Source organism: Mycteria americana, chromosome 8 (assembly GCF_035582795.1).
Source record: "Mycteria americana isolate JAX WOST 10 ecotype Jacksonville Zoo and Gardens chromosome 8, USCA_MyAme_1.0, whole genome shotgun sequence".
Taxonomy (NCBI): domain Eukaryota; kingdom Metazoa; phylum Chordata; class Aves; order Ciconiiformes; family Ciconiidae; genus Mycteria; species Mycteria americana.
In genome coordinates this window covers 47,391,649-47,412,879 of record NC_134372.1, presented here as the reverse complement: position 1 = coordinate 47,412,879, position 21,231 = coordinate 47,391,649, and the positions used below count along the sequence as shown (strand labels likewise).

Below are 21,231 nucleotides of genomic sequence, written 5' to 3'. Positions count from 1 at the left end.
GGCTTGCCTTGTCAAGCAGATGATTTCCGCGCTGTTGAAAAGTCCATCGATTGTAGCTACAGCTCTGAAAGTGCTTCCGACAAGAGCTGGGGGAGGAGGGACATCCTCATCACTCTTAGATAGCTTAGCATCAAGTTTTCTGTCCTGAAAATAAAAAAAAAAGCTGAGTTTTATCAGCTCCATGCCAGACGGGGTAGAAGGCAGATTGTGGTGGGTGGAGCGGCTTAGGCACATACCATTTATTAATATGTAATTACTGCACTGAGACGAGAAGACTGGGAATGTGGTTTGCTTGCTTGCCTTAGTGTTGTTTGTGCTGCACTTGGTTCACTGGGTGAAACCAGGCCATCAATCTTAAATTGTTTACTGCACAGGAAAAAGGCTCCTCCAGGCCAGTTGGCAGCAGCTCCGGACAAGCCGCCCTGCTGTCCTAAACCTCTGTGGAAGTTCTCTACTTTGGTGTAATAAAAACTCTCCTATAGTTCTTGCTATCTTAAGTATAGTTAATGAAACAAAGCTGTTGTAACAGCTGCACTGAAACACAATTCTTCCTATAAATTGATGCAAAGCAAAAACCATTATTCAAGCCAGTCCTGTAGGTTAAAATGGGTTGTTGTGGCCTTCTGAGTTGGCCATGGACATCATTGTAAGGCAAGTGTAGTATCTTCTTGCCATCTTCATAGAAATAATCTGCATCCTGTTGTTCCTGCCCGAAATGCCAGATCGTGTGTGATGGCTTCACGTGAAGGTTACTGGTCATGTCAGGAAATTATATGGACAAAATTAATGGCTGACTGTGTACGGGCTGGAGGCAAGTAGCACCTCTAAGCTTTCCTCAAGAGAGGAGGTTTGTTAAGATTGTTCTCTAATAGGCATTTTATCCTGCTTGCTGAAAACGTTCCTCCTTGTCCTTCAATTTTGGTGGGATTGAAAGTGCACCTAGCCCTGAGATGAGAAATGGAGAAGCCTCACCTGCTGCAGTAGGCTTTGAGGGGGACTTTGAAGCAGCTTTTGGGCACCGCTGAAATGTAGCTGCTTACTTAGAATTTTTAAGGCTGTTACTGACTTGGTAACACCACCAGATCTCCTGAGCTGGCATGGTCTGTGCGCTTTGCCCGTGCTCTCTCGGTGGCTGTTTTTAAGGACGCTTAACTCTGGAGACAAGTTTGTCTATACAAGGCAGGGAAATTCTTCCAAGAGATTCAAATTTCCCTGTTCCTTACTGCCTTTCTGCCCTTCCTTATTTTCTGTTGCTTTGCAGTCTGAGGCATCGGGTACATTTTTGGTAACTGGAGATGGCAGATACTTTATTTGTTTTTAGCTCTGGGTATATCATGTGATTTGCATTAACGGGACCATGTTGCAAAAGTTTTCTGAGAATTCCTGGTGAGGTATCTGATTCTGTAAAGTTCTGGAAACTAGCTCCTGCCCCTGCGCTGGGCCAGGAGCAGGGCTGCAGAGAACAACATAAATCCGTGCGAGCTTGTGGGAGACCTCAGTTCAGAACTGCCTGGCTGTGGTTGGGTGTAATCAGTTTTCCCTTCCTTAGTAAAGGCAGTTGTGGGTGGTATTGGTCAGTGTTGTGTGCAGTCTGGTAGCAGTCTTCCTTTTTCTTTCTTTTCCCCAAATCCCAATTCCTTAGCTTGATGTGCTCACTTCAGTGTCTCCCTGTTCCTTAGTGCTGCACCGATACCGACACATCCTGGGATTATGGCAGCCGGACATCGGGCCCTATGGGGGACTGCTGAACGTGGTGGTGAGTACCTCATTCTGGGGGCTGTGGTGTCGAGGACTGAGGAGTCTTTTGTATACTGCTTTCTAGACCTGGTTGCCATCTCTGTGCTATTGAGAAATCTGAACAGTCAACCCTCAAGCAAGTGATTGGGACCCAGAGGTTGCTTCTGGGATCTTTTAATCATCACCACCTTTCTCCAGACAGTGCTGTTGGTTTTTCAGCTGTACTCCAAACAGCCACAGGAGCACACAGAAAACAGGAGCAATATTTCAGGGAGAGGCTTGATTTAGAGTTTAGTGCTGATATTCCACAGGAGTCCATTCCTTGTGCATCCAGTACAGCAGAGGTTTCAGCACTGGCCCATCACTTACTGCGTTATCTTGGCCTGCAGCTGAATGTTTTGCAAAGGGTTTTGCATTTGTGTTCATGCACCTCTCCTTCCTATAGTTCACTATACTTTTCATCAGCTGTGTCTAAGACTAATCCATCAGGTGTAGTGATACTGGTGTAAGACCTGTGGAGTCTGGCAGTTCTTGTGCTGCTGGGGAGAGCAGTTAATGATCAGCGCTCGACTCTGCATTGGTGAGAGCTGGGCCAGAAGTTTGCCTGAAGCCCTTGTTCTTTGCACCAAGGTTCAATAGCTAACAAGTTGAAGCGTAACAAATCACGGGGCCTTTGGGCTTTGCTAGATTCTGTTCCATGAACTGGTATAAGAGTGCATCTAAGTGCACCAATACTTACATGATATTGTGACCTTATAAAGACAAGTGTGCCTCTGTGGCACTGCTCTGCTCTTGTCTCAGATCCCTCTGTTTAGAAAATACCCTTTCTCTGGAATTGCGGGGCTTGAGGGGAAGGATTCTGTTAGGCGTGCAGGAAGAGGGCTGGCACTTGTACCTCTCAGCAGAGGAGATCGTTGCTTTCTGTGCTGTCTGTGAGTAATAGAGCCAAATAATTCCTTGTCCAAAAGGCATGGATAATCATGAGAAGCAGAATTCGTCTATTCGAGTATCTGCCAGCATGAGCTCTCAAACCCATTAGAGTTTGACTAGCTGTGTAGTCTCTTCAGTGCAGTCTCTCCCTCTGGATCCTGTGCACCAAGCATCCGTCACAAAGTCGTTTGCAGTAATAAAGGCCTGATCATTTTCCAGTGGTGCAGAAAGCCTTGTAAAGAAACCCTCTCCCTCTTCACCAAGGGTGTGCTGTGAGTGCATATGGTCTGGTTTAATTGCTGGAAAGCAGTTTGGAAATGCAGCAAGCTGTTCTACAGCTCCTGTCCTGTTGCAGAATAGGCCCTGGGGTTGTTTGCTGCAAACTCAACAGAAAGCGTGCAAGGCTGATCTTGTATGCTTTGTCTCCCATCGCTCTGCAGGTAGACGGTTTGTTCATCATCGGGTGGATGTACTTGCCACCTCATGACCCTCATGTTGATGATCCCATGAGATTCAAACCTCTCTTCAGGATTCATCTCATGGAGAGGAAATGTGCAACGGTTGAGTGTATGTATGGTCATAAGGGACCTCATAACGGCCATATCCAGGTGAGCTCCTCTAGCACTTTCAACATCTGTCCTGGGTGCAGTATGCGTGCATGCACATTGGCTCTGGAAATGGATTCAGCAAAAAACTGTATGAGAATTTTATTTAAGGGATGTGGCTTTCACCACTTTGTTGTATGTGTGGATGCCAGCTTTACGCTCATTATGTGTCTGACAAGCTGTGTGGGCTGTTCCCCACTCTGAATTTGTTCACTGGCAATAGTACAGCAAGGCTGTTATACTGTCTTCTGTTGAGCTGGAACGGAGTGGGAGCACCAGTATGTGTGCAGGCTGGGGGAAAGGATACATAAAACGGCCTTGTGCAGCTGGTGAATGTGTCCAAGCAGACACACAGACCTGTTCTGTTTTACAGCTCTCTCTTAAGATGAGACCTTGAGAAGGTGATGTAGCATCCGTTCAGTACATTGGATGCTTTGAAAAGCTTCCTGAGAGGTTGTTTCCTCTTCTTTGAAGAAGGAAGCTAAAATAGAGAAGCAACTTAAAACTAGTATCTTTCATTAGAATGCATTGGGGTTTTATTGCTTTTATTCCTCTATTCTGTAGCTGATGCACTCGGTATCACTTTATAATTTCTCTGTTGTAGCAAATTCAGTAACGCTTGTTGTGTAAAGCATTTACTCTAAGCAGTCTTAGTTGCATCATCTGAGGCATCCCTAAACAGGTCTGTAACTTGTTAAATTCTCCTCCGTGGTAACTACAGATTGTAAAGAAGGATGAGTTCTCCACGAAATGCAACCAGACAGATCACCATCGGATGTCAGGTGGAAGGCAAGAGGTAAGAATGCTTTGCCAAGAGTCTGCGTTAAGGCTGCTTGTATGTCCCCTTTCTGAAGATAAAGCATTGCTGCTTACCTAAGCTCTTAGCTAACATTAGGGTCTGGGAGGTGACCTTCTGCCTTCTAATTTCTCTATATCTGAACATACATGAAAACCCAGGCTAGTAGCCTCTGGCTGATTCACTACAATCTTTTTTAAGTGAGTAGAATTGATCTGTGACTTGCAACAAAACTTCAAGTGGCCACATTTGAAGAATTGCAGGGTCTTGGGGAACCTCTTCAGTACTTGCCAAGGTGTGGTTTAAGGCTCCAGTCTATGGGATATCAATTCAGTGTTACACCTGCAGAATGTCTGGGTGGAGACCCTGTGCCTTACCTCAATGTGTAGCAGAGTGTTGGAGCAGGCTGTTATGTCCATCCTGTTGAGCGAAAAACGGTTTTGGGCAGTTCTGTGTGGCAAGGTGCTCTTTGAGCCCCAGCACCCTTTTTCTTCCTGTGCTGTGACACCATTCCTGTTCGATAGCAGGCCTGTCCAAAGAATTGTCCACAGCAGCATGCATTGTACACCATGCAGCACTCACCAGACACTGATCTCTGTGGTATTGCTGTCTGTATAATTAAGACTTTCAGACAGAGGCCTAATATTGAGCACCAGCTGCATTTGAATACCTGCTTGTCAGTGGGACAGCTTTCTACTGCTTGTCGTCTTGGTCGAGGGATTAAAAGCTTCATTTGGTTGTTTATTCCATGTCTGTGTCAGGAATCTGCCTTGCTGGGTATAGCTGACTCAAACCACGTGTTTTAAGGTGCAGGTATAAATGTCAGGATGAAAACCTTCAGCTAATACCTGTTCCAGGTAGTGGTGTTTGCTGTCAGCTAGTTAAACGTGACAAATCTGATAGTTCAGTTGCTTCTAACGAACGCTTTAAAATGTCTGTCTACTAACGGGAAGCAGCTGGGTGAAAGGTTTAGTTAAGTGTTTTCTGGTTCTGTAGCAGATGAGAAATGCTTTAATACTTTCAAAGCACCGTGTTAAGTGTGCGTGGCATTATGGTAATTGGAGGATCTGGCTTTAGAAGATAAAGAAAGCAGGTTTGGAATATCACTTGGTGGGCTGCAATCTTAGTGTAAGCTGTTATCATGCTAACTTGTGGTAGGGTATTAACTTGTCAGAGCTGGTGTAGAGGTACTTCAGGAGATGTTTTCAAAGGACCCTTTGGATTTAGATGCATCAGTATTAAATCAGCAGGATTTAAGCTCCTAAATCTTCAGTGCCTTTCAAAAGCTTCCCCTTTTATGTTTAACATGCCAGGATAGGGCACAGGAGTCAGCTTATTGGGCACACAAATGAGTTACTGCAAGGTAAGTCAGGACGTAAAGAAGTAGTAGATCAGCTACTTTGCAGTAAGAGGTGATGCTTATGCTTTCATTCTGAGGCGGCATATTGGTTCTAACTGCAATTTATTTGAAGGGAAGCATGTTTATTGTGTGGAGTCCAGCAAGTATAGGGCAGTTACCATTATCACTGCTTGTTAAGCATGTTTCCCAGCCAGCTCTGGAGCAACGCGTGCTTGTTCCCAAATCCAGCCATGATCCTCTGTCTTTGGCAGAGCACATGCCCTCTCTGTGGCTCTGCCAGTGAATCGTGCTGACGAGGCGAAGTCATGTTGGGGTACATCACTGTCGCAAATGAAATGCCTTTATCTTCCCCCTTTTCTCTTTGTGCTGCAGGAATTCCGTACATGGCTAAGGGAAGAATGGGGTCGGACTCTGGAAGACATCTTCCATGAACACATGCAAGAGCTCATCTTGATGAAGTTCATCTACACCAGCCAATATGAGTAAGGGCACCAGCTCTTTCTAGGTATTGAGGCTGATGCAACTTCAAGAGCACATTGGATGGTTTGTTCCAAAGATGGGGTGCTTGCAGTGGGCTTTAACAGCCAGAGGAATGTTCTGTCTCTGCAGGCTCTGTGCAAAGATATGGTGAAGTACAGTGCTTTCCAGTTGTACAGAGAGATGAGATGTAATGACAGCAGTGATAATAAGGTTCCAAGTTCTTTACAATAACTGTGCACAGTAAGATCGTTTTGAGTGATTTAGCTGTGTTTAATTTGAAGACAGAGCAAATACCCGTGATCCCAAGGAGCTATCTGCTTATTATCGGTATTAGTAAGCAATATGCTTTGTAGTGCGCTAGGCAGAAATCAGACAGTCCCTGAGAACTTGGGAGGTTTTTTAACCGTCACTCCAAACTTCTACTAGCAGCCACCTTGCTGTAGCAGATGTTTAAATATGCTTCACTCTTAGGTTCTCTGGAAATCCCAGGGAATGAGAAGGTTTACTGTGACCTTGCTGCAGGAGCCTCCTGGTGTGCTAACAAGGGCTGGTAGAGAGAAGTGAAGGGAGGGCTTGCATAGGTCTAAAGCAAAATGTTAAGCTTGTTGATATTGCTAAAAACAGAGATCCTGCCTATCTCTTGACGACATCCCAAAGCTGTGTGGAAGAGCAGACTGCAAACACATTCTTTGTGTCGAGGGATTCTCTCTTAACATCTCTAACCTTTTGTTTTTTGCACAGCAACTGCTTGACATACCGACGCATCTACCTCCCTCCTAGCAGCCCTGATGACCTTATAAAGCCAGGTCTCTTCAAGGGAACATATGGGAGCCATGGGCTCGAGATTGTCATGTTGAGCTTTCATGGAAAGAAAGCGAAGGGGACTAAAATCACCGTGAGTGCATTTTCCTTTCTCTCAGATGCTTGTTAAAGTATTCTCTTCTTGATGCCATGGATCTCTGTCTGGGAGGAAGTCAGTTGTTGCCACCCCAAACTGTGTTGCTCGTGGGGATTGGTGGCATTGGGTGAATCTTACACGTGCAGAGTAGCTAGAACCTGCTCTGCAAAGTTTCTCATGATGCCACCTTGGCTCCCCCTTCCTTTTCCCTCCCTTCCAGCTGCTTTCTGTGAGCAGCTGGTAGCAGGTCACTGGAGATCACTCGCATGTGTCTGAGGAACAGGTACCAAATGTTGGCAGCTCTTCACTGAAGCCAGGCTAGCGAGCTCCTTCCTCTCTGCAGGGAAGGATTCTGACAAAATACAGTTGCAGCTTTGACTTTGCTCTCTTTCACCCTTGCAAGTACAGCGTGGCTTGTAGCTTTTGATTCAAAATTCTGTTTCTGGGAGGGGGAAAGCAGAGGTGACGTAGACAGCTCAGGGAACGATGACCAAGGTCCGAGGGGGTTTTTTTGTTGCCCACTTGGTGATTGTAGGAGGGGGTGAAGTATGTAGAAGTCAGATGATGGACGTGGGGAGGATACAGGTCTGAACTCTGTAGCACCCTGCCTCTGCAGCCATGCTGTTGCCTTCTCTCTCTAGGGAGATCCCAACATCCCAGCTGGGCAGCAGACTGTGGAGATTGACCTGGCGCATCCTCTTCAGCTACCTGACATTGAGAACCTTCGTGATTTCAGTGAGCTCTCTCGCATCGTCCTGGAGGTCCAGGAGCAGGTGCGTCGGGAGGAACAAGAGCAGGAACACCGGCAGGAGGAAGAGGACCGCTCCCAGCAGGCTGCCTCCCACCCTGCTGCAAAGCCCCTGGGAGGAGAAGGTGCCGAGGGGGAAGAGACTGCAGCTGGGGCAGAAGGGACGACCCAGGACAAGGCACCAGCTTCCCAGCCCTTTGTGCTGCCCATGGGAGTCATATCGAGGAATGAAGACTACCCCCGGACCTGCCGAATTTGGTAACGAGGACTAGTGGTTTTATAGCCTAGTCATGCCAGTCACCTTTTGACACGGAAGGAGGAAAGTCTTTGAGGCGTTCTGTATTTGCTTGCCCTTCACCTGCATGTGGACCTGCTGGCCCCTTGTGCTCAGATTTTCTGCCGCTGCTGCCCTGTCTGCCACGCTCTTGTTTGCTCCCTCTCCCCACACTGTCATCTGCCATCCCACTTCCTTGCTAGACTTTATCCTGTTAATTCTAAAGCTAGCACCTCTCCTGTGTTCCACACCCCCCCCCCTTTTTTCCCCTATGTTTTGTTTCCCAGAGCTGCCCAGCTAGTATATATAGAGATTTGTTCTAGCTGCTTCCTGTTTCTGTGTGTGTCATTTGTGTTCCTTGGCTGTCAGAACACGGTGCTCTCTCCCACCCCTCCCTGGCCTCTGGTGCCTTGGGGCCAGCTCTGGAAGGTGCTGAGCACCCTAAGTAGTAGATGCAAGTGTGCAGAGAGCCTTGTTGAATGGGACCTGGAGTCAGTGAAGCAGCACACTAAATGAAGTGTGAAGAAAGAGCCCAAAAACTGAAGCTTAGGCAGGTGACCTTCAGCCAAACATCTGTCCTCATGGAAAAACCTACCACTAGCTGGTTAATCCCAGAAGGCCCTTGGCTGTCACAACCGAGTTGTGTTTGAATAAAACCCTGCTCCACCTGCTGCTTGCTTGGAGATTAAGCTGACCTTTACTCCTCCCCAGCTCCAGCTAGATTTTTCTTTTTTTAGATTTTTCTTTCTCTCCCTTCCCCTGGGTTTTGTTGCAAAGTTTTGCCTCTCTGGTCACCCTCTCAACATGCCTTTCCTTTTCTGTGAGGATTGTCTGGGCCTGGGTTGATCCTTGGGTTGCAGAAGTAAATCTCAGATGGATTACTGGGCTGAACTACAGAAAAATTCAGCCTTGGTGTGCAGGTGCTAATTAGAATAGCCAAAAGCAGCAACCTCCAAGTAGCAGTGGAGAGCTTCTTTTCTTAAAATGGTATCAACGGTGTTTTGTGGTTTGTGATAAGAACTGACTGAGTGTGAAACTCCCTGTTCTGTAGCACCTGGCAGTGTGTTTGACAGTGGCTTGATCATACTTTTGTGTTTGTTTTTTTAATTTTTTTTCTTAAATGTTGGGTAATTATGGCTGTTCTCCCATCTTTTTTGCTATTTTTCTCTCCTTGCAGTTTTTATGGGACGGGGCTTATTGCTGGCCACGGCTTCACCAGCCCCGAGCGAACACCAGGTGTTTTTGTTCTCTTTGATGACGATCGCTTTGGATTCATCTGGCTGGAGCTGAAGTCCTTCAGTCTCTACAGCCGGATCAAGGTCTCATTCCAGAACGCCGAAGCGCCTTCCCGTGAGGCTTTTGATGAAATGCTGAAGAACATTCAGTCGCTGGCTACTTGACGGGTGATTGGTGATGGACAGGGCTAGGGGTTGCAAAGGCTGCTGCACTCCCCAGCCAGGGCTGGGATGGGGATTCCTTGCTCTCGGTACCTCTGAAAAAAAGCATGCACTTTTAATAAAGCCTTTTTACCCCAAATGTACACATCCCGGTTAAAATATCCATGACTGCCCTTTCCTCCCTGCCACCCCACACTGCTCCCTAGCAGTCCTTGTTACCCAGTCTGTAACATAGCTTTGTATAGCTGAAGGGATCCTGCAGAGGAGGAAACAGACCTTTCTTATTGCAGAAAGAATGTATTGGAACAAAAATAGCTCAAGGTCAGAGCTGGATCAGAAGAACATCTAATTGACTGGATGGACACAAGCCCTCTGCTCTGACCATTAGCAGTCTCCTGTGGAAAGAGCTCTTCTTCAGGGAAGGGACTCATTTAAGCCTTTGCTGTGCTCTAGGCTGATCTGTCCTCCTGGGAGACTTGCTTTACCCTCCTGAAAACCTGTGTGGTTCACCACTGCAGACTGGCTGGCTGCTTAATGATAAATTGCATCAGCAGTGACAAAGCACGTCCTCCTCTCCGGAAACCTTTCTCTGGGTGCAGCGTTGTCAAGAGAGGCTGGTGTAATACCTGCATCCTTGGCTTAGTAATTGGAGTGGGTGGTTTCCTTTTGAGAATTCCCTCAGCTTGGCAGTAAGGGGAGGATTCCCACTGTAAATGACAGTGTGCGTAGCATTGCCTTGGCTTCTGGAGCTTAGTGGACGTGCTGTCCCTGGGGCTCCAGGTCTGGGTGTTTCCCTGAATGTAGAGGATGTGATTCTTCTTTCTTATAGGAGGTGGGTAGGGAACTGGAAATGAGTGTAAACTGCAGAAGCTGGTGCATTCAGAACTGGTTTTGTACCTGAAAGGTTCACCTCAGATCTTTTAAACTGGGCCTGAAAATGTAAAGGAAGGAGAAAAAAGAAAACTGTCAACTAAACCCAAATGCAGCCTACTGACTCCTGTCTGTGATGGGCAGCAGAAGGTGCCATGTGTCGCTGGTACTGATGTGACCCCAGTTTAGTGTCATTCTTGTATCAGGTTGCCCTACGCAGTCTGAAGGAGCGATGAGAGATTCTCCTAATATTGCTGTGGCTTGTTCTGGCACCTTTTACGGTTGGTGCTGACAGGTGGGTGCTGCTGCTCCACTCACAGGACCCTTCTGTTCCCTTTCTGGTCGTGCTTGTTTCATCCCAGATGATTGCTGCTTCCACAGAAAGCTCCTGGGCTTAATTTCTTTCCATGATACCTGTGTTCTGGCAGATCTGAGCTCCACTGGGAAGTGTGGGCTGCAGGCGAGGAAGCAGATTCCCCATAGACTGTCCTATGCAGGAAAATCTTGGCCAGTGCTAATCTACTGTGAGTTGTGCTATAAACCATCAGCATTTGCATCAGCGCGTGTTATTAATCCTGTGTAGGAAGAGACGATAGGGACCCTTGTGTGGAGAGAAGAGCACTGTAAAGAAGCTCTTGGTTACAGGCAAAATACATCCTTTGTTGCAGTTGCTCTCTGGCTGTGATGATAAACTCCAGGTTTCTTTTCCTGCTACCAGCCGGATCAGTGTCTAACAAAACTCTGCCTTTACATCTTCTTCAGGTTTTGGTTTGTAAATGTGTCTGTACATGTGTTGTGCTGGGAGGATTCAGGCCCCTTCTGTGGAGAAGTTTCAGTCACTGCCTAGTTTCACTGACTCCGAGCAGCTTTTATTCTCACTCTCACAAGGGCTTTTTGCCGTTTCTGGCTCTTGAGCGTTCCCTCAAGCTGCGTGAGAACCGAGTCTCCAGCAGAGACTTTGAGCAGAAGGTCACGCCACTCACAGGATTAATTCCCGTCTCTTTGGATATAGTTTTACAAACCTCTGGGAATTGGAAGGTGATTTGGGGCACTTTTTTCTTTGTTTCCTACTGCTTTGTCAGTAGTGGAAAACCTGCCGCAGTGTTAGAGGTGAGGATCTGAAGTGCTATTACCGTTCTAGTGAATAAGCTGTAAAAAGTAGGTTGCTTCTGCGCAGCCTGTTAGAGGTATTCCTGTCGGCATCAGCAGAGGGAAGAGTTGACTTGGCTCTCGCCCCGTCACGCAGGGCCGGGAGAAGGGAAGGGTGGCAGTTCTCCGAGTGTGTGGGCAGAGATGTGAGCTGAAGCTAAAATCGGGCATCTCAGCATTTTGCTGCAGCTGCTGAGCTGTGTGCAGGAGGAGAGCATGTGCTTAATCGTGCAGACAGAGATTTCCAGCTTGATGATGCAGATTTCTGGGATACCTAAAGACATTAGGAGTCTGGTTGGCATCTGGGTGGCCAGTTTATCTTGGAGCTTGCTGTTAGGCTGGTGCAGCCAGTATGTGGCTGCTTTGTATTCTCCCTAACAGCCTAAAGGGATGAGAGAGGTCCCCTTGGGCAGCTATTTCAATCGTTTGTCCTTAAAACGAGCTCTGCTTCAGCTGCAAATGGACCCATAGTTCTGGTCGTGGATTTCTCCTTCTTTCAATGTCCCCACTCACCTGAAAAAATAAAAATCCTGAAGTTTTACATAAGTAACTTAACAGTTTTTCCTTTTTATTTTTTTAAGTCAGATTGAAAATCCAGACAGTATTGAACGCACTACAGGCACTTGGCCCGAGACCCAAGTCACTGTCTCCTAAGTACAGACGCTGACTCTGTAGCCAGTCTCCTCCTTGTAACCTGCTGTGTTGGCTTGGCTGAGTGTGTAAAGGCGGTGTAGGTATGTTCGCCTGCTGTGTCATAAAATGCTTTTAGTAGTTGTTACCTGCAACTTAAATTCCCCTTGATAGCAGGAGTCTGCTGGGGAGTGCAAACCCATGGATAGCAGATGGCAGGAGTGTTTTGCTCGCAGAATACAGGTCTGCTTTGTCACTTGGGCGAGGACCTGTTGGTTGGCTGTTGGCACAGGTTGTGCATCTCCTGTTCTCCAGGCTAAAGCGGTTCTCCTGCTTGTGGCTTGTCCCTTCCGAATCTTTTCAGTGGCTGTGTTAAGCATCTCCCTTCCAAAGATGAGACCTGCGTGGCTGGCTGGAGAGAAGGGCTTTGAAGAGGCTTGATGCCCTGCAGGAACTTTTCACAGCTCAGCTTTGCCCCTGTAGCAGCATCTTTTTATTTATAGTATACCTGATTGGCCTCAAAATGTCAGAATGTGCTAGTCCTAATTACAGGCAAAACTGCTGATACACCGTGGCTTTATTCTGTCTAGAGCAAAGGCAATGAAAATAGCAAATTTTGTACTAATACTCCTCCTCTGCCTTCTCTTCTCACCTTCTGCTCCTCAAAGCCTGGCAGGCTTTTGTGGCATTTCGGAAGAAAATTCCCTCTGATTTGGCTTTGGGTGAGAAAAGCTGTCAAGACAGCGAATTTGGAGAGACTGGCATAAATGCTCTGGGTGCTCCTCTGCCTTTGCTGGCTCCTTTGTGCGTGGCTATATCAGTCCTTTCAGAGAAAAGCAGAGTAACACGATGAGGAGTTATAACTTGCAGCTCTGAAAGCATTGGGAGAGGGGAACGAACGAGAGGAGTGCAGCCAGATTTAGTGGCAGGCTGTTTGGATCTGAGCATCGCCTGTGGCCGAGAGGGATGCGACCGCAGCCCCGGTCCTGCCTTCCCTCGTGGTACCCGTGGGAAGCAGTGCTAACGGTACAATCTTTTGCTGTACTTGTTCATGTTTGGTACGGGCTGTACCACCCCCCTGCGCAGGATTTCTCAGCGCGTACCCTGCTTGTTTCCTGAACCCTAGTTGTCCAGCTTGTTGCGATATTTCTGTGAGCTGTCGACAGGGATAATGTGTGGTGGTGCCTTGCAGATGGTGATAAATTTCTGGTGCTGACGTGTCCTCGTCCCGTTTGCTCTGTAGAAAAATCTTGGGGACAATTGGCTTTATTTCTTGATCCCAGATGGGTGGAAAGTGCTGGGGAAGATGCAAACAACTTGTCAGGGGTAGGAATACTCTCTTGGCAGAAGCCTTTTGGAATAAACAGAGCGCTTGCATTGAGGTTGCAGAGCAGTATTGCCTCAATAGCCACAGCAAAACCTAGGGCTTAGTTCTAGCTCAGGAGCAATAAGCAAGTGACTGGCTTACGTGCTCGGGCTGTGTTGTGCTCATAGATCACGCTTTCGGTGTTGTCAAAACACATGGGTTTGGCCAGCTGGAAAACAGAAGCATCACAGATCCTCATCCAGCCAGTTTGTTTGCCTTGGGCCTGATTTCATAGCTATAAATGTGCTATGATCAGGCGTTGTGGTTGTAGGAGACTCACTGCAGTCCACATGGACTTGTCAGGCTTTTTTTTTTTTTTATTGAGGAGGAGGAAAAGGGATGGAATGACTTGTAACTTGGGCTGTCAGCTTACTTCTGGAGTGAGCAGTGCGGTGCTGCCGTGGCTACTCTGGAATGGGACAGCAGAGGCCGGATGGCAATTATTTAGGAAACTTGTACTGGGGAGAAAGCAAATTCATGTGCAAGCTTGCTTGGAGGTGTAAGCTACCAGGAAAAAAACAAAATGCAGCTGGCTCAATGTTTACTTTTAAACAAAGATGACTTTTTATTGCTTTTTATTAATTTAAAACTAGTGGAACTTAATGGGAGTGTTGGGTGTTGTGTGGAAATGGGTTGTATAATCTCAACTTGCTAGTTTAGGAAATGATAATATATTAACTCTGTCTTGTAGCTGGTTGCTCACATGGCCAATAATCTTCTGTCGTGTTCAGCTGCCAAAGGATTGCGTGCTGGCCTTCGCGCTGCAGGCCAGACAGACAGCATAACTTACCAGTTGGACAGTGAAATATTTGAGATGTGTGATCAGGCGGTGGAGTGGAAGATAAGTTACCAAACTGTGAGTGCCACTGACTTTATTTTTTTTTTTTTTCCTGTGTGCTAAATTAAAATGTATGATTCTGGGTTTTGTTTGGATTGCAGTCTTTTTAATTTTTGAGGAAAAGAGCACTCGGATTGGCTGTGTTCATTAGCTTGATTAAAGCAATCTGCACTTTTTTCATTGATTAATATTCCTACTTCCCCTAAGCAGGTGTACCCTGTTTTCCGTGTGTATTTTGCACTCACCACTTTAACGTGACGCCAATGGATTAATCTGGGCATCTCCTGTAGGCTTTGAGTGTAAAGAAGTCTCTATAAACTACCCCGTGGTATTTACTAAAAATGAAGGTGAAACACCAGACCCCTGCTTGACACAGAGGGTAGTGCAGAGGAAAAAGGTGAGCTTTTCTTTCTAAAATGCCATTTGACATCAAACACCTCGGTTTCATGCCACAAACATCCCTGTGGAACATGATTAACTGTAGTTTAAACAACTCGCCTGCCCGGTCTGCTCCCCTGTCTGAGGGACGGGGTTTTACCTGTACTTTTGTTTGTGGGTTTGAGGAGAACAGGCTGTATAAAAGCCAGATGTGACTTTGCAACACTTGGCCTACTTCATCCCAGGTAGCAGAAAGCTGAGCAAAACGCGTGTGTTACTTTTACACCTGATCATTGTTACCCAAGGAGCCTTTTCCAGTTTCAAATAATAAAAAGGAAAGTTTTGTGAACTTACTTCTGTTTGTTTGCTTCCTTTTTTTTTTTTTTTTTCATTCCAAAGGAAAGCAGCGGGCGAGTTCCACCCTTCTGATGTGCAGCAGCCTGTCTTCCACCGCACGATAAGAATTAATTTTCCCTTGTTTGGGTACTTGGTGAGCAGTTAAACTGATTTCTTGAAGATGCGAGGCACACACCCCCACACCTCATGCTGTGAAATCCCAACTCTTCCCTAGTCCCTGTTTTCTGTTCTTCCCCCTGCGTCTGCCACACACAGCTCCTGCCCCGGGGTGCTTGGGTGCCTGGCTCCCTCCCGCAGCAGATGCTGGGGCCAGCAGAACTAATGACCTGAGCCCCGATGATGTCTTTCTGCCCTCCCCGCCACAGCTTTCTTTTTCTGAAGGGAAGCACGTGGTAATCCTGATTTTTTTTTTTTTTTTTTTTTTTTAATTCTTCCTTCTACTTAGCCTGAAAGAGATCAGCTGGCACAAAACTAACACGAGGAATGAGGAGGGGGAGGCAGCATGATGGTGTAAGCCCCCTTCTTTATGGAATCAGGCCGAGAGTCGTCTGTATTTCTTATGCCTTTTTTCCATGTTTTCCCCCCCCTCCCTTCAAACTCACGCCCACTCGGATCTGAACTGCTTTCACTGCTTTTCCACAAGAGTGATTATGTTGAAATGGGAGAATTTGTGGCATGAGCTCAGCTGCCACCGAGGAGTCGTTTGTCCTCGTGCAGCAGGTCTCGTGTCTGGTCGTGTGCCAGGACGTACGGCGGAGTCCCCAGTTCGGTGTGAATGGCCCGAGTCCTGCCTTTGCTGGAGTGGATGTTGTGCTTCCAGTTATGCAACCCAATTCTGCCAGTAAGTTTCTTGGCACATTATTATTTTTGAGAACAAACCTTGGCTATGGAGCACTAAATTACCAAAGTTCACGCATGAACTTCTGATCTGGAAATGCCTCTGCCTTAATGCCAGTAGTTAATCAAGGCCAGAGTGTGCTGTTGCAGCTCCTCGAGTGCAGTCCTCTGTGAATGTGTGACCTCTTCCATTTCCCCCCCCCCTTTTTTTTTTACCACCAATACCTTCCCCTAATCCCATGTGTTAATTTTCTGGTGCTGAAGGCACATCTGACCCTACTCCTTTACATGAAGTGTTCTACATATAATCACGCGGTCGTTCAAGCCTTAGCAGGGGAAAATGGTAAAACATGTCTAATAAGCATGCAGTAACTCCTACCATATGTTTGGCCTTCGAGGAGCGCAAATGTAGTTTCTCAAGTGGCAGCATTTCTGAATACTAACCACATGCACCTCCCAAATGCTGGCTTGGAACCCTTCCTCTCCTTCCAAAGAAACTCTGAGATGTGGAGGTTCGGCGCTGGGCAGCTTAACACCTCCTGGAGTGGAGTAGGGCAGCGCAGGGCTAAGCCTCGCTCACCTCCTTTGCCACAGCCCCTGGCCCAGGAGTGAGGAGGTGTCTGGGACCTGGCCGAGATGTTCTTCAGCAGGTGGGTTCCTCTTCCCGGCTCGGTGGTGGATGAACTGCTTTTTCCATCTGCTAGGGGTAAAGTCCTGAGTGTCACGGCCAGCTCTGGGCTGTTAAACTGTGGAACAGGCAGAGGGTTGTCCCTGTAGTTGTTAGCTTAGAAACTAAGGCCACGCGAGGGTGATTTTCTCCCTCTCTGGGAAGACGGTTGCTGCCAACAGGCACATCCCACACTGGCTTGGGGACCGTGTTTGTAGCTGAGCCTTAGTCTCCTCTCAGGGCTGTGTCTCTGCTCCACCGACGAGGCCACCGCTGCTGTTTGTGGTGATGCTGCTTCTTCCAACTTGGCTTGTTTCTAAAAACCGCAAGGCTTTGGTGCCTTAACGTGGAGTCGGAGGTCTGTTGGTTCCAGCCAGGAAGGAAGGTGGGTCTCCCTTCTTAACGCTGCAGGTACGTGCCTGAAAATGAGTCCCCTGCGTGAGCCCAACTCCTGGCAGCAGCTGGAGACCTTACCCTGGGGTACGGATGGGGGGTGAAAGCAACATCAGGCTTTGCCTTTCCCTCTCAATGCAGTACTTCGGCCTCTCTGCCTAATGCTTATTTTATTTTTGGCTGTTGGGAGACGCGTGCTGCTGGGCAGGGCTGCAGCCTCGTGCTGACTGAGCGGCCTGGCAAGCCAAGCCGAGTTTGGCCCAGGTGTGGTGGAAGCTTATCCGGAGCATCAGCACCCATGAGCAGTGTGGAACATCACCTTGCGCTCTGCCTCGGTCCTCATCTCCCTGTTGGGAATGAGCTGGAACAGAAACTTTTATTCAGTGCTGCTTGGGAGGGTTGGGATTTTTCACTGTTCTCTGCTTATCGGCCGTCTATTTTACCCTGAGCTCTTTCCCTCCTGGGAGAGGGGAGCATCATCTGCCTTCCCTCCTGCTGCCGGAGGGGATGGAGCGGGACAGACGCGCACAATCGCTCCCAGGGGCTGCGTTAGAGGCTGGGAGTCCCCGTGTTGAGTCTGGGGACCAGGGGCAGAGGGAGGAACCTGGCCCACCTCCCTCCTTGGGCCAAGGGCCGGTGTCTCTCAGTTTCCAAGCCTTTGGAGGCACCGACGGGGGGGAACGCTTGGCTGTCCAAACTCGGCTCTGCCCTCTCCTCTTTGCACCTCTCCCCCGCGCGGAGGCTGGGAAGCGGATGAGCAATCTGGCGCATGCTTTGCTCGCCCCGCTGCCCCGCGGGCTCTGTTCCTTCCTCCTCGTCCCAGCGCAGAAGGTTAATTAGCGGCAAGCTCTACATGGCTCATTAAAGACGCTCGAGCTCTTTCTGCGGTTCCTGGGCCGCGTCAGCCTTTTGCTTGCACGCCGCCCTCCCGCCCTGACGCGTTCTTGCGGTCGTTAACGCGGGTGCCAGACCTGCGTGACGCTCTCCGTTGCTGGCTCCCCCACGCGTGTGCCCGTGCCTTTGGGACCCGGGATTTAATGTCACAACGTCCCTTGGGAGTCACCATCGCCGGGGCCAGGGTCCCCCGGGGGCCGCGGCAGCCGCTGCCGGGCGGGGTGGCTGCGGGGCGGTGCTGTGGCGCGGCGCGTCCGCCAGGGGGCGCCCAGAGACCGGGCACGGACACTCGTGGGACCACGCACCCCCGCGGACACGGACACTCATGGGACCAGGCACCCCACACAGACACTCGTGGGCCAGGCACCCCCGCGGACACGGACACTCATGGGACCAGGCACCCCACACAGACACTCGTGGGCCAGGCACCCCCGCGGACACGGACACTCATGGGACCAGGCACCCCACACAGACACTCGTGGGCCAGGCACCCCCGCGGACACGGACACTCATGGGACCAGGCACCCCACACAGACACTCGTGGGCCAGGCACCCCCGCGGACACGGACACTCATGGGACCAGGCACCCCACACAGACACTCGTGGGCCAGGCACCCCCGCGGACACGGACACTCATGGGACCAGGCACCCCACACAGACACTCGTGGGCCAGGCACCCCCGCGGACACGGACACTCATGGGACCAGGCACCCCGCACAGACACTCGTGGGCCAGGCACCCCCGCGGACACTTGTGGGACTAGGCACCCTCACGGACACAGACACTCGTGGGCCAGGCAGCCCTGCGGACACTCGTGGGACCACGCACCCTCACGGACACGGACACTCATGGGCCCTGCATCCCCCACGGACACTCGTAGGCCAGGCACCCCCGCGGATGTGGACACTCGTGGGATCATGCACCCCCCGCAGACACTCATGGGCCAGGCACCCCCACAGACACTCATGGGACCACGCACCCCCGTGGACGCAGACATGCGTGGGCCACGCACCCACACGGACGCTCGTGGGTCAGGCACCCCCGCGGACACGGACACTCATGGGACCTGGCACCCTGAGACCCTCGGGGGCACCCACGGGACCTGGGCTCCGCAGGGGACTGGGTGGCAGCACCCCCGGGATCCAGGCACCCCCGGGGTGCTCGACCGCTGCCCTCCGTTTCTGCAGCGGCCTGCTGACCGGCAGCCTTGGGCACGCTCCCCGCTGCAGCGCCACGGCACGTGGGGGGCTAGCAGGGGGACCCCGGCGCGTGGGTTTGCCAGCGGCCGCACCTGGAGGACGCCGGCCCCAGGGAGACGTGGGGACGGTGCTTTCTCCCACCAAAAACGAGCGGGAAGGGCTGAAGCGGGTGACGAAGCGCTGACCTCTCCAGGAACACGGCGCGAGGTGAAACGAAACGCTGAGGCGAAGGGCAGGGCGGGCGATGGGAGCCCGCGGCCACCAGCCATCAGCTCCCCCCGAATTATTCAATAAGCGGCTCGTCAGCCGTCCTGACGCGTTTCCTTCCCTGCTCCGTCACCGTGTGCTCTGTCCCGCTGTCCGTCGGTCCAGGCTGTTGGTGGCCCCGGCATCCCCCTGGCGCGGGCAGGGTCCTGGCTGGGGGGACAACGCTCGTTCCTGCTGGGGCTGGCTCTCCCACGGGGGCTCGTGGGCTGCTCTGGGGCCGGGCTGGGAGAAGCGCAAGCTTGGAGCAGCTTCCCTGCTCACCCACCCACGTGCGGTCGCACCACCCACCCTGGGCCACCCGGCCCCAAGCAAACCGGTTGCCATCAGCTCAGCTCAGTCCGTTGCTCCGGTACCCAGGGGACGACCCAAACCCACCTCAGCCACTGTGAACATTTTGTGCCGCCCCTGAGCCAGGGAGGATGCAACTGGTTTAAATTTATATTTAAATTCACTCCCCTCCCTCTCCCTTTCAGCCTTCATGTCTCACCTCTCTTCGCAGTGTTTTTCTCCGTGACTGGCTCCTCCCTGGGGCTTTTTCTCACCTTCCCATCCCTCACCTCACCTCCGGGAACCCAAATTAGTCAGGGGCTGGGGCAGGTCTCGCAGCTCACCCTGCTTCGTGCCGTCACCGCTCTTCCCACGGAGCCTCGTTTCACCCCGTCTCCCTCAACCCTCGTTACCGTCGTGCCCAAGACACAGAGCAAGCGTCCTTTTGGCCCTGACCTTGTTACCTGCTCCAGTGCATTTATCCCACCCTTGCTCCCGGCATATTGGGGGGTGATTTGCAACCCGCTGCCCGATGTCCCGCCATCCCGGCTGGGGGTGGCGAGCTCCGTTACCCCTCCCTGTATCAGCGGTGCTAGGGCTGCCTGGCTCAGCCCCCTGCATGTTGCTGCTAATTAAAAACAAATGAGGAGGGGACGGCTGGCAAGTGATGCATTAGATGGCTGCGACTGATCCGCTCCGCTTAGGAGTTCTGTGAGTTGCTCAAATAAATAATGTGGAAATTTAATTTTCTGCCACTCTGGAAGGGAGAGATCTCGGATATTTTTTGTGCTCCTTTCTGAGCATCTTGCTTGCTGTACAGGGGAAACCTGCCCTCCCTGGGACCCTTCCCAAAGGCTCCCGCATGGATAACGCATTTGTTTCATCCACGACCGCATCTTGGCTCGTGCTGGTTCGTTAAGGAGAAGGTGCCAAATTGGCCCTCTATGGCGCGGTGCCTGACACGAGGGCAGCTGGAGGCAATCACCAGCCGGGGAGAGCCTTCTCCTCTCCAAAACAAGCAGATACGGCAGCGATGGGGAAAAATACGGCTTAGAGCCGGCAGCCAGCTGGGAACCAGGCGGCAGAGGCTGTACCCCGGCCCTCACCACGCCGTACGTGCAATTCCCATCTCCCTCTTTGTTTTCTCTAATTGCACAGCGAGGCCTCCCGGGCACAGCCTGTTTCTTACCTGGCGCTGGTACAAAGCCCCGCGGAATGGGGCTGGGACGTGCTGACCCGGGAACGGGGAATACGACCTTGGAAGAGGGATCTAACCGGTTTGGACTTCCCTGGGGAGCAATGCTCGGTCACTCCACGAGCCGTGGCCGTGATGGTAACTCTCCTCTCCAGCGCTTTGCCCCCGAGGGATGTGTAAGTGCTGCTCCCAGGGGAACGCTGCCCACGGAGCAGAGCGGGATGGGTCACCCCCACCCCAGCTACCCTGGCCGGGGACGTCCCCGCGTGCCCCGGGGTGGATGGAGGTGTTGGGGCAGCACCGCACACGGCCAGAGCAGGGTCCCCGCTGGGGTCTCAGCAGATTTAACGCTTTTCTTTAAGCCTCTTGGGCGGGATATCGGCTTCTCCCTCTGGGCATGGGTGCGAGTCCTCCGCAATTCCCTTTTGCAACCGTTCCCTTGCCTGCGGCTGGGCTGCTTCGCATAGGAGAGGGCTCAGGGCAGCAAGGTGGAATTACAGCGTTACAGATAAAGCCTTAATATAATCTTCCCTGCATGAACAGCATTGCAGGGGGACGACACGGAGAATGTTCTGCAGAGCGGGCTTCAAATGAGGCAAGCTGCAGTTCAGGATGTACGCTGAATTGCTTCATCACCGCTCCTAATGGCTTAACCAACAAAATCCATATTCATAAATCAAAACAGGAGCGTGAGCGACC

General features: G+C 50.6%; 1 protein-coding gene across 7 annotated transcripts in view; it reads left to right on the top strand.

Moving 5' to 3' along the window:
- Positions 1–14,809, top strand: part of FBXO31 (F-box protein 31) — a 28,184-nt gene extending 13,375 nt beyond the window's left edge. For 5 of the 7 annotated variants that reach the window (XM_075510966.1, XM_075510970.1, XM_075510968.1 and 2 more), the window contains 7 exons: positions 1,680–1,756; positions 3,108–3,275; positions 3,994–4,068; positions 5,801–5,910; positions 6,650–6,803; positions 7,448–7,812; positions 9,006–14,809. In XM_075510966.1, coding sequence (XP_075367081.1) covers positions 1,680–1,756; positions 3,108–3,275; positions 3,994–4,068; positions 5,801–5,910; positions 6,650–6,803; positions 7,448–7,812; positions 9,006–9,228 — 1,172 coding nt within the window. In that variant the 3' untranslated portion in view covers positions 9,229–14,809. Of the gene's footprint in view, positions 1–1,679; positions 1,761–3,107; positions 3,276–3,993; positions 4,069–5,800; positions 5,911–6,649; positions 6,804–7,447; positions 7,813–9,005 lie in introns of all 7 variants that reach the window. The other 2 variants (XM_075510967.1, XM_075510969.1) reach the window with 1 other exon arrangement.
- The last annotated feature ends 6,422 nt before the right edge of the window (positions 14,810–21,231 follow it).